Raw genomic sequence first — 17,067 nt, 5'->3', positions numbered from 1 at the left:
ATTGATTAAGGGTTAAGGTTAGGGTTAGGTGTAGGGTTTGATTTTAGAGTTGATTAAGGGTTAAGGTTAGGGTTAGGTGTAGGGTTTGATTTTAGGGTTGATTAAGGGTTAAGGTTAGGGTTAGGGTTAGGTGTAGGGTTTGATTTTATGGTTGATTAATGGTTAAGGTTAGGGTTAGGTGTAGGGTTAGATATTAGGGTTGATTAATGGTTAAGGTTAGGGTTAGGTGTAGGGTTAAATTTTAGGGTTGATTAATGGTTAAGGTTAGGGTTGGGTGTAGGGTTAGATTTTAGGGTTGATTAATGGTTAAGGTTAGGGTTGGGTGTAGGGTTAAATTTTAGGGTTGATTAATGGTTAAGGTTAGGGTTGGGTGTAGGGTTAAATTTTAGGGTTGATTAATGGTTAAGGTTAGGGTTGGGTGTAGGGTTAGATTTTAGGGTTGATTAATGGTTAAGGTTAGGGTTGGGTGTAGGGTTAAATTTTAGGGTTGATTAATGGTTAAGGTTAGGGTTGGGTGTTGCTAAAGTCTCTAAAAAGTACACATTGTGTGGCTCGAAACATCTTAATTAATCAACCATGGGTGCGTTTGGGCGTGGCATAGTGTAAGGAGAGGAGAAGAAGATCCGTGCAGAGACAAACTCCAGTCCAACTAAGCTTTTTTAATAAATATTTAAATTCTATTAAAATATAGTATAATTTATTTACAATCAGCATATATGCAGCTGAAACAGGAAACAGCCTAGTGCATCCCAATATATATTTTATCAACATTAACATTTTAATAATAGAACATTATAGTCATTACGGATTTTAGAAATATGTGTTACATTACTTTTACTTTTTTACTTTAAGTAGTTTTGAAATCAGTACTTTTACATGTTTACTTAAAGAGTAAAAAGTTTGAGTTGATGCTTCCACGTCTACAAAAGTATTTTTTTAAACCCTATTTTCTATACTTCAACTTACAGGGTAATGAATGGAGATTTTCTTCACACCATAGCCTGATGTAATCTGGGTGGGCTTCTTAGTGCTCGTGTTTTTTTAGAGCTAATGCTCAGATTTGTCTCATAAATAAGAAATAAGAAGTAAAAAAATGTTTTGTTTTTTTTTGCCCCTGTCCGAAAATATTCAGACCAGAACATAATCAAAGCTGTCCACATCCCTTCCCTGTTATCAGTCTCCCAACGATTTCACAGCGCAGCAATCGCACAATAATGAACTTCCACAAGCAATTAAGAGCCTCTTCCTGCAGCGGAGGCTTGGTGAATGCGAGGCAGCCTTCCTTTCTCGCCTCCGTGCAAACTAATCACAGCGCATTTCACTGAGGCTGCTGGATTAGTTTGTGTTTTCTTCTGGAAATCCCTGCAGGAAATCTCACTCTCATCAGAACGTCGTCGCGCTCGTTTCTCCGACACCGCCGCTGATTGGAGCTAAATTGCTTTAAACATGACCGCCTTTTGTGCACGAGCTGCGAAGGCATGTCGTCGGAACTCGCGGAAAGGTGCTGCCACGGCTTTTTTTCTTTTTTAGTTTTTTTGTTTTTATGAATGGCGCACCTGACAAGACAGGAGGAATCAAAGCACAAAAACAAGCCGGGACCCGAGCGACAGAGGGATAATTGACAGGTTAAAAGGGAATAAAGGGATTTGACAGGTTCGGGAGCTCTTTGAGAAGAAGGGAGCAGGTGTTATTTAGTGGCATTCATCAAACACAGGTAAGTAAAGAGACAGGAATAAATTTAATTGAAAGAGTAAGCATCGTCTCTGCAGTACTGATGAGTTAACAATGTCTTCTGAATTAAATTCTTCAGAACAACTGAGATGATGTGGAGTTCGGTGTAGCAGCATCTACTGAGCCCCAAAAGCCTCGTTCCTACTCTTATACTGTAACAAGCAACATCCATACTTCCTGCGGAGACTGAGGAAAGCACATCTCCCACCTCCCATCCTCACCATGTTCTACAGAGGGACTGTAGAAAGCATCCTGAGCACCTGCATTACCGTCTGGTTTGGGAACTGCAACACCTCAGACCGCAAGACCCTACAGAGGATAGTGAGGACAGCCGACAAGATCATCTGAGTCTCTCTCCCCTCCATCAGTGAGATCTACACCACCACATGCTACATCCACAAAGCCACCAGCATTGTGAATGACCCCACCCATCCCTCACACGGACTCTTCACTCTGATGCCGCCCCGCAGAAGATACAGGAGCATCCGAGCCTCCACTACCAGACTCTGCAACAGCTTCATCCACCAGGCAGTCAGACTCCTCAACACACAGAGAGCCTCCACTACCAGACTCTGCAACAGCTTCATCCACCAGGCAGTCAGACTTCTCAACACACAGAGCCTCCACTACCAGACTCTGCAACAGCTTCATCCACCAGGCAGTCAGACTCCTCAACACGCAGAGCCTCCACTACCAGACTCTGCAACAGCTTCATCTACCAGGCAGTCAGACTCCTCATCACACAGAGCCTCCACTACCAGACTCTGCAACAGCTTCATCCACCAGGCAGTCAGACTCCTCATCACACAGAGCCTCCACTACCAGACTCTGCAACAGCTTCATCCACCAGGCAGTCAGACTCCTCATCACACAGAGCCTCCACTACCAGACTCTGCAACAGCTTCATCCACCAGGCAGTCAGACTCCTCATCACACAGAGCCTCCACTACCAGCCTCTGCAACAGCTTCATCCACCAGGCAGTCACACTCCTCAACACACAGAGCCTCCACTACTACACTCTGCAACAGCTTCATCCACTAGGTAGTCAGACTCCTCATCACACAGAGCCTCCGCTACCAGCCTCTGCAACAGCTTCATCCACCAGGCAGTCACACTCCTCAACACATAGAGCCTCCACTACCAGACTCTGCAACAGCTTCATCTACCAGGCTGTCAGACTCCTCAACACACACAGACAGAGCTGAACCCCACCCCACCCACCACACATCCAACACACTCACACAAAACTGAACTGAACTTCACCCCCACACACACACACACACACACACTTTCAGCACACAGAGACTGAAATGTCTTTATTTCTATCAGCAATGTTTGCTGCTACTCTTAAAAACTATAAACGCTCTACCTCAGTAACTGCTGTGATTATATATTTTCTATATATGTTACAGTATGTTACACATCTCTGCACCTTATCCTCACTATACACTTTATTATACCGTATCGATACTGCACTATCCTGTCTTTAAATTGTCTTGTCTTTTGTATTTATTGTATTTATTGTTTTTTAGTGTTATAGTTTTAAGTTGCACTGTCGTCACTCCTGCACTTTATGTTGTTTATTGCTTATTGCCACTTTTACTTTTTGTTAGTCTTCACCCTCCTGGTGTGTAGGGGCATCACTAGTGATAGAGGGAGTCCTAATGAGTGGGTTGGGTTATTGGCCATGTAAATTGGGGAGAAAAAGGGAAAAATGTGAAAAAAAAACTGGGCGTGTTAAACTAGGTGTGTAAAACTGGGTGTGTAAAACTGGGTGTTTAAAACTGGGCGTGTAAAACTGGGTGTTTAAAACTGGGCGTGTAAAACTGGGTGTGTAAAACTGGGCATGTAAAACTCGGTGTGTAAAACTGGGCGTGTAAAACTGGGCATGTAAAACTCGGTGTGTAAAACTGGGCGTGTTAAATGGACGTATAAAACTGGGTGTGTAAAAACTGGGTGTGTAAAACTGGGTGTGTAAAACTGGGTGTGTAAAACTCGGTGTGTAAAACTGGGCGTGTTAAATGGACGTATAAAACTGGGTTTGTAAAACTGGGTGTGTAAAAACTGGGTGTGTAAAACTGGGCGTGTAAAAAATGGGTGTGTAAAACTGGGTGTGTAAAACTGGGCGTGTAAAACTGGGCGTGTAAAACTGGGCGTGTATTAATATCAGCCCATTAGCTGTCACTCAGCCACAACCATTCACATAGTTTTTTTGTTTTGTATTTCCAGGTACTGATTTAGCAGCACTTCATGTAGAACCCATTACACAAGTCAGCTTCAGTGGAAAATTGCCTAAAATCTGTCATTTTATATCAGGGATAATTTCAGGTAATAGCAGGCTAGAGCTCAGCTAAAAACACTTCCAGGAAACACATTCATCTCCGTCTCAGAGTCTGTCAGGCTGTGATTTAAGCTGAGGAAACGTTGCCTGATGGATCGGTTGTTAAGTGGGATGTGTGATATACAGTTCAAGCTAAAAGAGACGCCTGAAATCCAGTCTGATCGTTTACGCTGAATTTCCACGAATCAGACCTGCTGTAGGAGCACAAAGAAAGTTTCAGTTCATGCCTGGTACCATTATTTTAACACTAGAAGGCGCACAATCAATAAACGTCAATTTTTTTTATATGTAAAGTGCATTGGATTATAAGGCGCATTATGTGACACTAGTAAGAAACAGGGGTGTCCCATGTTTTCCGTCTAATTCAAAAGCTAAATTAAGCTAAGTTAAGCTTAACTTATGTAAAGCTAAGTTAAGTTTAGTAAACAAAACTTTTTGAAATAAAAAAATTCAATTAAACGAGCAATAAACGGTAATCTACACAGATTTCTCTCCTGAAAACTGTTTATTTGGGATTTCCAGCTGCTAACCACCAACAGTAATGCTAATTCTGCTCCAGCAGTGCTAGCCAGGGTTAGCAGCAGGCTACAAGCCAATAATACTTATTTGTGTGAGAAAAAACACTTCCATTTATTAACAGTAAGCTTAGATTTTCAACGAAAAGTGCCAGCGGTAATGCTAATTCTGCTCCAGCAGTGCTAGCCGGAGTTAGCAGCAGGCTACAGGCCTTTTTGTAATAAAAAAAAATAAAATTAAACGAGCACTAAACGTTAATCTACACAGATCTCTCTCCTGAAAACTGTTTATTTGGGTGAGTATATTACCATTTATTTAGAGTAAGCTTAGACTTCCAGCTGCTAACCACCAACGGTAATGCTAATTCCGCTCCAGCAGTGCTAGCCAGGGTTAGCAGCAGGCTACAGGTCAATAATACCTAATTGGGTGAGTAAAGCACTTCCGTTTATTTACAGTAAGCTTAGATTTCCAACGGAAAGTGCCCATGGTAATGCTAATGCCGCTCCAGCAGTGCTAGCTGGCTACAGGCCTTTTTGTAATAAAAATAAAATTAAACGAGCACTAAATGTTAATCTACACAGATTTCTCTCCTGAATTTTTTTTATTTAAGTGAGTATATTACCATTTATTTAGAGTAAGCTTAGATTTTCAGCTGCTAACCACCAACGGTAATGCTAATTCTGCTCCAGCAGTGGTAGCCAGGGTTAGCAGCAGGCTGCAAGCCAATAATACTTATTTGGGTAAGTAAAGCACTTCCATTTATTTAGAGTAAGCTTAGATTTCCAGCTAACCACCAACAGTAATGCTAATGCTGCTCCAGCAGTGCTAGCCAGGGTTAGAAGTATGCTACAGTCTGATAATACTCACCTCTGGACGGCCAAAGAGCTAGCATGCTTAGCATGGTTAGCGGCTAATGCTAATACTGCTGGAGAACTAAAATGAAACTCCTGTATAACGCTGTACTTCAGCGGAGTGGATTTACTGCTTTTTAATACCTGACTGGTAAAATTCATACATAAATCTCACCGGATTATAAGGCGCACTGACGATTTTAGGGAAAATTAAATTATTTTAACTGCACCTTATAATACAAAAAATACGGTATATGATATATGCTACCTAGGTGAACACATTCCAGCCTTTGCGTTTTAAACTGCAGAGCCACATGGAATCGTTAAGGCAATGTGTTAAAACTACGCAGAAAGATAAACCATACAGATTCAGTCATAGGTTGCCACGTCTGTTTAGAACCCTGAAGAAGGATTGCCAGTTTAAAACAGATCCCTCACTGGGAGGATTATATTGAACACAATAGTTCAAAGGTCTGACTAATATTAGATCATACAGAGAGAAGTTGTTGGATTTATGGGAAAAGTAGCTGCATATAATAAATCATACATAATTAAGGGGGAGAGTTCAATTTCACTACTAACCACAACCAGGCCTGATTACTGACAGACCTGTAGAATCAAGAAATCATTGAAATAGAACCTTTTTTAACAACATGAAGCAGATAAAAGATCTAAAAAAATCACATTATAAAGTAATTCAAAAACAGAAGAGACAACAAAGTCATTGATCATCTATCAGTCTGAAAAATATTATAAAGTCATTTCTAAAGCTTTGGGACTCCAGAGAACCACAGTGACTCACTCTTATTCACAAATGTAGAAAACATGGAACACTGGTGAACCTTACCAGGAGTGACCGGCCAACCAAAATTACTCCAAAAGGGCATGAACAACTCATCCAGGAGGTCACAAAAGAACCCAGAACAGCATTTAAAGAACTGCAGGCCTCACATTTACCAACTAACATCAAAAACCACCCGTCTCACATTTACCAACTAACATCAAAAACCACCCGTCTCACATTTACCAACTAACATCTTGATGATCTCCAGAACTTTGGGTAAATATTCTTTGGACTTATGTGAAAAAAGTGGAACTTTTTGGAAGGTGTGTGTGCTGTTACATCTGCCGTTAAACTCACACAACATTTCAGAAAAAGTACAGAAGATCATACCGAACGTTAAACATGGTGGTGGTAGTATTGAGATGGTCTGGGGCTGCTTTGCTCCTTCAGGATCTGGACAACGTTCTGATATAGATGGAAGCAGGAATTCTGATGTTTACCAGACAATCCTGAAATAGAATATCCGCCCATCTGTTTGTGACCTCAAGCTCAGGCGTACTTGGGTTCTGCAGCAGGACAATGACCCAAAAAAAAAAACACTCTAACTAAACTCTATCCTTTACCTTCTGAGAACTCTCCTCAACACTGCTGCCACTCAAAGCACCATAATGACTCCTGGGGTTAATACAAAAGCTCAATAAAAGCTGGATTGGGATTAAAATAGCTGAGACCTGGTGCATTATAATATGCCCGAGTCCCCACATGTTAAAAAAGCAGCAGAAAACGATGGACCCGTCAATACAAGGACAAGAACCAGTACATACCAGTGTTTTGGTCCATGTACTCCTGGGAAGTATGCTGGTTCTGATGGACCCATTCCCCGTTGCACTTGAAGAAGATCTGGAGGGCGGGAGCAGCGCGACACCGCAGCCTGATCGGGTTGCTCTTGATGATGTAGGCGTCCTCCGGCTCCTGCAGGAAGTGAGGTAAAGTCCCACCCACTGAGGGAGCATCCGGAGAAGCATCGCTTGCGGTTCCTGTGTGAAGAGGTTTAAAGTTTAGTTAGTTTATTATGAAACACAGCATTTCACTATTTAATTATCCTAGATCATGCTGTGTCGCCATCAGCAGCCAGAGTCTGAGAGAGAACAATTGAAAGCAATGCTCTTTCTAATTGGGTAGATGGCGCTCTCTCTCACCTCATCACAGCAATTATAACAGGCATCTGTTAGCTGAAAAATCATAGCTGGGGACTCAGTACTTTTCTTTAAGTGTGTTGCAAAATTTCAAGGCAAATTACTGCACTAAATGATTGAGTTTCAAGACCAACTCAATTTTTTTTTAAGTTAAAAAACACAGACCACAGACAGTTGTACCAACTAGAAATATTAATATCAGATAAATCACTTTTTTATGTGCATGAAACACTTTATTATTAAGTCTTATCAACTTAAATATTCACTTTGTGTTGTTAATTGGACTCATTTAGGTTCTATGAAATGTGTTTTGTGAGTCATAAATCAAACTCACATAATGAGAACAACACTATATAGTTTTGATCATTTAAGTTAGCAACTAAAAATATGACTTTTATGTACAGTATATGTCTTATTGTCAGTCATATAAGCTTGCAATAATACAAATATCACTAGCTGAACCCAGACAGCATACTGTATAGTCTATATACACACAGCAACACAAAACCACTATAGTAACTTGCTCTTAAAGCCTACAACAACACTGAGACCAGCCTATAGTTAACTATTATATAATACATATAAATATAAACAGTATATTAATAAAGCCCAAGAGAAGCATCAGCAGCAGCAGCTGGGGAATGACTACACACTGATGGTGAGTGAGAGTGTAAAAGTGGAAGGACTAATATGCAAATAGTGTGACCAACATCAGGTTAAAAAAAAAAAACTGCATAATTGAGACTAAAGAGTCAAACTGAGCATGTGCAGTAGTGCAGCGTAGAGAACAAGAAACTTGATAAAATGTAATTGAGGCAACTAGTTTTCTAATATTTACGGTAGAATTTAATAGTTCTTGTTAGCTGACTTAAAAATCACATTAAGGAGAACAATTTTAACATTTTTTTAACATTTTTTTTTAAAGTGTAACTAGTGGCGCAGCATGGATTGATTGGTGGCAGTTGGAAAAAAGAGGCGGAGCCTGATGTCACATGACTTTTAACAAGAAACTTAATAAAATGTAATTGAGGCAACTAGTTTTTTTTATAATTTACGGTAGAATTTAATATTAATTTGTTAGCTGACTTAAAAAATCACATTAAGTAGAACAATTTTATTTAACAGTTTTTTTTTACAGTTTTTTATTTTTTTACAGTGACGCTGCATTGATTGATTGTGGCAGTTGGAAAAAAGAGGCGGAGCCTGATGTCACATGACTTCAAACTTAGATGCACTAAAAAACAGCTATTTTTTATTCTTTATATTTTCTTTTTTTCTTTTCTTTTTCTCATGAAGGTTGTAAATATGTTAATTTCCCTTTGGACCCCTTTGCTATTGATTTCTGTTACCAGGACATAAAATGCAGAATATAAGCAGAACAAACGGAGATTTTGCATTTTCTGTTTCTTCCTGTCTGCCGAAGACGAGGTGCGTCCTCCTCCCGGCGAGAGCTTGATGAATTGAAAGGGCCTGAAAAAGCGAAAAGGCGGCGATTGGAGCTCTTTGTGTTTGACTGATGAGCCCAATTGTGTCTCATCATGGCAAAGAAAGAGAGAGAGAGAGAGAGAGAGAGAGCACTCCTTCCTGTATCAAGTTCCTGAATTGTGTACACAGTCTAGGGTGGGTTATTGTGTTTTGATCAAATATAAATAATCACGGTGGGAGAGCGAGCGAGAGAGCAGAGACATAGAGAGAAAAAAATAAAAAGAGAGAGAGAGAGAGAGAGAGAGAGAGAGACGTAAACACAACAGGCTACAGAGGAGCTCATTTCAAAGGCAGCAGATGAGATTCTGGCAAAACAAGGCGGCCGTTCAAAAAAACCCGGCCTCTCTTCCTTCCCCGTTCCAATCTCGCCGTTCCTCTAGAGGCCAGAACAACAAGGAACAAGACGGCTGTGTTCACGCCATCTTGGGGATTCACGCTGGAATAAAACCAGCAGCCCATCAAGGCTGGCTGTAGAGCGTCAGATAGAGCTTAGCCTGTCAGTGGCGGGAAAAAAAAAGCCCTGAAAGTCATTATACTTCCACCAAATCCAATTCTGCCCACTGAAATCCAATTCAGCCGCACTTCACACAACCTCCCACGTTTCTTGTGCCATTAAACGGATAAATAAGCCAATGACCCCGTCGCTTCCGCGTGCGCACGCACGCATGCACTCACGTATAAATACACGTGAGATCGCAAAGTAATTATTGCTAAAATAACCCTGACGGAGTCATGGCCTCCGAGCTGTAGAGCTTGCATTGATTAAAAAATATTAAAAATAAAAGACCCTCTCACGTCATTTTTTTTTGCCAGTCTAAAAGCAGAACAAGAGATCAAAGATCTCCATTTCTTACATTACTATTTTTTTTTACACTCTTTTACTCAACTGATCACTCAAGTTAAGTGTTCAAGCACCACGATGCACAAGATGCTCATTGCTATCTTACACCGCACCAACATTTTCTATTTTAACACCTTCCTCCTGCGTTGTTTAAAGCAAGCAACAGTGCTTGTGAATATCATGGCTGTCCAATGAAAGACACTTATCTCCATTGTTGTCAGTTTTTAGTTTACTACATAATTTAAACAGACAAACTTTTTTTTTGTCCCTTACACTGGACTGAAAGGAATCTAGACAATAGACCACATTCACACGTTCATTGCTATCTTGGCAATGCAGATACTTAACAGTACACAGAATAAAAAAATAAATGAATAAATAAAATATTGCTATTTTCTTAAATGAGCTGCTGGTGTATCTTCACAGCGTGAATGAGCAGCTCAGTATCTGTCTCTGCTGAGATGCACAAAAGCTGCACTGTTAAGATACCAATGCGCCAAAGTGAAAGCTCACCTGACTTTTAAAGGAAATGATAACTGGCACACTGATTTTTTTTTCTTATATTAATTTCATGTTACGCCCAAAACACACCCATGATTAATTAAGAGAACTGAGTACACTCCTTTTGCACTATGTGAGCCATGCAAGGCATATTTTTTTGTGTCCTCATGATACCAAAGACACACCAACACACCCTAAATCAATCTGCGCAATAAGCAATTGATCGGTGCAATATAGTTCACAAAAATAGGGCCTTCATTATTCAAGCACCAGGGACACTTAGGGACTAAGGGACTAAGATGAACAGCCCTGTCTTACACCCTGTGCAAGGTGCATTGCAGTGCTTATTGCTATCTTGCACCCCAATAACAGTCTATTTTTACACCTTCCACCTGCATCATTTATATAGCAACGGTGCTTGAATTGAGGTGTATTCAGTTAAATTGTTGAATCTGACATATTGCTATCTTGGCAATAGAAAACACAGTTGTGTCACTGGTTGAAAAGTACCTCTACCTCTACGGTCTACAGTAAACAGTCAGAGATTCATTGCTATCTTGGCAATTCAGGTGCTCAAAGTGCACACATTGTTGCTTGTTATATACACAAGGACATGCTAAAATAAAGGTACTGCATGGTGTACAAATATTCGGTTGTACCAATGTGCATTAATGATGCCTTCAAATCAACACAAAAAAACTATAGACTTTAAATCAGGGGTGTCCAAACTACGGCCTGCGGGTTATTTGCGGCCCTTTCCTTTTTTGGAGCGGCCCGCGAGGTATTTTAGAAATAGAATGAAAGTTGGGCCGCTGTTAAGCAAGTTTTTATAATGTGAGATTCAAAGTTTGAACACTAGGTGTCACAAACGAGCCAAAGAGTCTAAAAGCGGAGAGAGTGCGCATTTCTAGTGCAGAAAAATGGGCCAAAGAGTCTGAAAGCGGAGAGAGTGCACGATTCTAGCACAGAAAAACGGGCCAAAGAGTCTAAAAGCGGAGAGAGTGCGCATTTCTAGCGCAGAAAAACGGGCCAAAGAGTCTAAAAGCGGAGAGAGTGCGCATTTCTAGTGCAGAAAAATGGGCCAAAGATTCTAAAAGCGGAGAGGGTGCGCGCTTCTAGTGCAGAAAATTGGGGCAAAAGAGTCTAAAAGCAGAGAGGGTGCGCATTTCTAGCGCAGAAAAACGGGCCAAAGAGTCTAAAAGCGGAGAGAGTGCGCATTTCTAGCGCAGAAAAACGGGCCAAAGAGTCTAAAAACGGAGAGAGTGCGCATTTCTAGTGCAGAAAAATGGGCCAAAGAGTCTGAAGCGGAGAGAGTGCACGATTCTAGCACAGAAAAACGGGCCAAAGAGTCTAAAAGCGGAGAGAGTGCGCAGTTGTAGCACAGAAAAAGGGCTAATGAGTCTAAAAGTTGCCGTAATTAAGAAGTTTAATATTAAGAGACATCATGAAATGAAACATCAATTAAAAAAAATTATAGTTTACACAACACTGTCAAGGATAAAGATAAAACTTTACATCATGCCGAATAAAACTTCAACTTTCTAATTTCATTAGTTTGCCACAAATTCTTCATCTTTGAGGTGTCTCCTTTTTTGAAGTTCTTTCTAATGGTCTACCAGGTTATGTACCATTAAAAAAAAATTACCATGTTTTTATTTTATTAGTTCATGCTCCATGCACAGAATTGTACATGCAAATTTTCTGGCTTTCCATTGGAAGGTTTCTCTCAGCCTGCGTTCTTGCCAGCAAAACTCCACTCAAACTGTGAAACTCTGAAGCTGGTGGGCGACAGAGGGATAAATAAATAAAAATAAATGAAATAAATGTGAAAGTTTCAGTGCAGCACAGCGTGTTCTCACCTACTGCTGCGCTGGCCTCCCGCCACACTGTGCATCCCTCCCGTCCCCCTGACTTCCCCCTGACTGTTTAGAGCCCTCCGCCTCGGCCGGCCCTAACCAATACCGACAGCTCCGCACCATGTGGGCCCTGCGCTCTCTCGCTGCCGGAGTGTGCTCTGATTCACACTTTCTCCACTAAACTCCAGCGTGAAACATCAAACACAGCAACACATGAAGAGCTGGACCACCAGCACCTCAGACCTCGCAGGATCTGTGGCTGTCTGCTAGCTTTACGCTCCTCCAGAGCAGAGCTTCCCAGCCTCTTGAGGTTAAACTGAGTATGGGTGCTCAACATGGACAAAAATGTGATACGCAATAACATTGCTGGATATACCGACAGTGGTGTGATAAACGTGATATGTGATAAATAGTTGAATAAATTAATAATTGAATAAATTAGATTTAAGTTCAAAAGATTTCTGGGCACTTAGCTTCACTTTTCATAGGATAAGAAGTAGTTTAGTTTAGTGTTGTGGTTCACTGTGGAACTCCACCTCACTCTACCCCACTCTACTTCGCTCTACCTCATTCTACCCTGCTGTACCTTACTTTACCTCACTCTACCTCCCTCTACCTTCACTGTCTCACTCTACCTCACTCTACCTCATTCTTATTTATTATACCCCACTGTACCTTTCTTTACCTTATTTTACCTCCTTCTTCTACCTTCACTGTCTCACTCTACCTCACTCTACCCCACTGTAACTTACTTTACCTCATTCTACCTCCCTCTACCCTACTGTACCTCACTGTACCTCACTCTACCCCACTGTAACTTACTTTACCTCATTCTACCTCCCTCTACCCTACTGTACCTCACTGTACCTCACTCTACTCCACTGTAACTTACTTTACCTCATTCTACCTTCCTCTACCCTACTGTACCTCACTGTACCTCACTCTACCCCACTGTAACTTACTTTACCTCATTCTACCTCCCTCTACCCTACTGTACCTCACTGTACCTCACTCTACTCCACTGTAACTTACTTTACCTCATTCTACCTTCCTCTACCTTCACTGTCTCACTCTACCTCGCTGTGCCTTACTTTACCTCATTCTACCTCACTTTACCCTCATTGTCTTATTATCTCGCTGTATCTTATTTTACGTCCTTCTACCTCACTCTACCTTGGCATGTCTCACTCTACCTCGTTTTCTTACTCTACCGTGTTGTACTTTACCTCATTCTACCTCTGTCTACCTTCACTCTCTCACACTACCTCAATCTACCTCACTCTACCCCACTGTACCTTACTTTACCTCATTTTACCTCCCTCTACATTGCCCTGTCTCACACTACCTCACTCTACCTCATTCTACCTCATTCTCCCTCATTCTACCTCACTCTACCTTCACTGTCTTACTCTACCTCGCTCTACCTCATTCTACCTTATTATACACCACTGTACCTTACTTTACCTTATTTTACCTCACTCTACCCCACTGTCTCATTCTACCTCACTCTACCCCACTGTACCTTACTTTACCTTATTTTACCTCACTCTACCCCACTGTCTCATTCTACCTCACTCTACCCCACTGTACCTTACTTTGCCTTATTTTATCTCCCTCTACCTTCACTGTCTCAATCTACCTCACTGTAAATTACTGTACCTCATTTTACCTCCCTCTACCTTGCCATGTCTAACTCTACCTCATTTTCTTAATCTACCCCCTCTACCCTGCTGTATCTTACTTTACCACATTCTACATCTCTCTACCTCATTCTACCTTACTCTACCTCACTCTGTCTCCCTCTACATCACCCTGCCTCATTCTACCTCACTCTACCCCACTGTATTTTACTTAACCTCATTCTACTTCCATCTACCATCACTGTCTCACTCTACCTCACGCTACCTCACTCTACCCCACTGTACCTTACTTTACCTCATTCTACCTCCCTCTACCTCACTCTACCCTGCTGTACTTTATTTGACCTCATTCTACCTCACTATACCTCACTCTACAATGCTGTACTTTATTTTACCTCATTCTACCTCACTCTACCCTGCTGTACTTTATTTTACCTCATTCTACCTCATTCTACCTCACTCTATCCCACTGCACCTTACTTTACCTCACTCTGTCCCTTTACATCGCCCTGCTTCACTCTACCTCACTCTACCCCACTGTACCTTACTGTACCTTATTCTACCTCTATCTTACTCTACCTTTACTGTCTCACTCTACCTCGCCTTATCTCACTCTCCCTCACTCTGCCCTGCTGTACCTTATTTACTTCACTTAACCTCCCTCTATCTTGTTCTTCCTCCCCCTTAGTGCTTCCTCCCTCTATTTCACTCTACCTCAATCAACCTCACTCTACCTCCCTCTACTTTGCTCTGCCTTTTTCTTTCACCCTCTACCTCTACCTCTGACTCGTCCTACCTCACTCTACTTTGCTCTATCTTACTCTACCTTTTTTCCTTACTCCTTAACTTACTATACCTCATTCTATACCTCATTTTGCCTCACTCTCCCTCTACCTCCAGGCTAGTTATGTAACATTAACTGTTATTACGTTATTATCAACTTTTATTCACAATGTTACTGCAGCTTTTCTATGAATTTATCGTGAAAAACTTAAATCACAATCACTCATTTAAAAGTGGTGCTTCTATTGCAGCACCTTTGTGTTTTTTTAACAGTGCAGGAATTTCATGCTGAATACCTTCCAGAAACCAGAAAACCTGTTCTGTTCCTGCAGAGCGTCAAATGTCAAAATCTGCATTTCCATCAAGCGTCTTCTCAGCAGGCCGTCAAAACTTGTGAACTTTTAGCTTCTGAGAGAAGAACGCATGCCTGCTCTTCTCCTGACCAAAGAGCAAAATGGCATCACATGAAAACCTCAGAAGTAGTAAACACCAGCAAGAGCTGTCTTTGAAGCTCATCTTCACTTCAGAGGATGCCACGTGTGATGATACCTGCTGTATGTGAAGATGCACTGGGTAGAGAACCACCAAGAGACTGGGAATATCAGGAGAGAGGCATGCGTGGTCCCTAGGGTGTTGAGAAGGAAACCAGATCAGATATAAAGTGGATAATGCTGGCTTGGATTTCAAAGTTCTTGCCATGAAGTGGTAATATGAATCTAAATAATTCAAAGCATTGGTCTTTTCTTATCTTCCCTGTTTCTTTTATTTATCATCACTATCTCAAAGTAGACCAGAACCATGGCAGAGAGCAGAAAGGAGCTTTCTTTAAGATTGTTAGTGTTTTTGCAGTGTTTTAAAGCATTGTAGTCAAGTACGGAATTCCAATTCTAAACTACAACATCAACATTCAAAATCCACATCTCCATCACCAACACCAGCAGATGACATGTCTCTCTTTATCCAAACCATCACTGATTGGTGGAAACTCCACACTAGACCTCAAGCAGTTTGGACTGTGTGTCTCTCCACTCTTCCTCCAGACTCTGATCCCTTGATTTAACAAATGAAATGTAAAATTTACTGATGATCAGTGATGGTTTGGATAAAGAGACATGTCATCTGCTGGTGTTGATCCACTGTGTTTTATTATCAAGTCTAAAGTCAGTGCAGTTTTGTTTTCCCTCAAAATCTTACAGCACTTCATGCTTCCCTCTGCTACTGACAACTTTTTCATCGAGGTGCGGATTTCATTTTCCAGCAGGACTTGGCACATGCACTGCCCACACTGCCAAAATGACTGAATTTTGAATTAAATGACTGACATAAAGTAACTTTTTCACTGATAGTCTAACCACATTTTTTCAAAATGCACTAGTTCTCCTCTGGTTCTATTCTGGTTCTAAGTCCACTGGGACTGCACAAGGTCTACCTAGGAGCTACCAGCCAATTACAGGTGGTAGTCCATGTGGAAACACTGCTGATTTTTCACAAAAGTGTATCAACACGTTCTGCACACGTCAACTCATTTTGTCTCAATTATCAGTGTCGGAAAGCGGCAAGTCCTGCCTGAACTGAATTAGCTAAGCTGTCATCTGCTTGTCAACAGGAAACCTCACACGTTCATGTGAGGTACGTTCTCACGTGACGCCTGAGATCTCTTCTTTATCAGGGGCAGATTTTCGATAGGGGCGATCGAGGTGTCTAAGCAACGCTGTCCCCCGCCACCGCCATCACCGTCACCGCCACCGCTCATCCTTCATAGTGGATTAGACAAATACTGCATGTAGAGAGAAATCCCTGCGAGAATTAAAGCAGCGCTGCCTTTGATTTTTTTTTTTTGGCTCCCACCACATCTCATCATTATTATTCATCCAGGAGCTGATTTGAACCACAGAAGGCCTACTTCATTATAAACTGAGTAGGATGATACCGGTCAATTTCCATGTGATTTAGCTTGAAAAAAAAAAGAGGCAATGATTATACTTATAAGACTGCTTTTTAAGTCGAGTGCCGAGTGCAGAGTGGCAGGCACCACTCCACGGCAGATGGTAGGCATCAGGGACGGTGCCAACACTCCGAGCTCGGATGCCCTTGGAGTACCTTTGAAACTTCATGTCAACTTCCCTGAGAGTTAAACACACACGCAGGATTTTCAGGCTTTTGTTTTTCTCACTAAATTCAGATTAATCATGGCTGCTAATGTAATCTAATATACAGTGGAGTGAAAAAGTATTTGCCTCCTACAGATTTCTCTTGTTTTTGCTTATTTGTCATTCTTTTTGTCATTTCTCAAAGGGTCCTGGAGTAATCTGTGATTTTATTCCCGACCAGAACGAGCATGTACATATTTTTCTCCTCAGACGTCCTCTGAGAAAATTACAGGCTGAATTATCCATGGTCCTCCAGTAATTTTAGTCCTGTCCAGACGCACATCTCTGAGTTCCGTCTCCTTGTGTTTAATAAAATAGCAAAAATTTGTCCACTGCCGCGCACCGTAATTAGACTGATTAGACTGAGAGTTTCCATGGAGATCCACGTAAA

At 41.3% G+C, this 17,067-nt stretch overlaps 1 protein-coding gene across 3 annotated transcripts in view; it reads right to left on the bottom strand.

Annotated features, from left to right (window-relative positions):
• unc5db (unc-5 netrin receptor Db) overlaps positions 1-17,067 on the bottom strand; it is a 402,981-nt gene that overhangs the window by 182,637 nt on the left and 203,277 nt on the right. For all 3 annotated transcript variants that reach the window (XM_022666860.2, XM_022666862.2, XM_022666861.2), the window contains exon 2: positions 7,049-7,261. In XM_022666860.2, the coding sequence (XP_022522581.2) occupies positions 7,049-7,261 (213 nt within the window). The remainder of the gene's footprint in view (positions 1-7,048; positions 7,262-17,067) is intronic.

The sequence above is a fragment of the Astyanax mexicanus genome, chromosome 22 (genome assembly GCF_023375975.1).
Source record: "Astyanax mexicanus isolate ESR-SI-001 chromosome 22, AstMex3_surface, whole genome shotgun sequence".
Lineage (NCBI taxonomy): Eukaryota > Metazoa > Chordata > Actinopteri > Characiformes > Acestrorhamphidae > Astyanax > Astyanax mexicanus.
The sequence above is the reverse complement of the archived record's forward strand: the minus strand, read 5'-3'. Positions and strand labels throughout refer to the sequence as shown.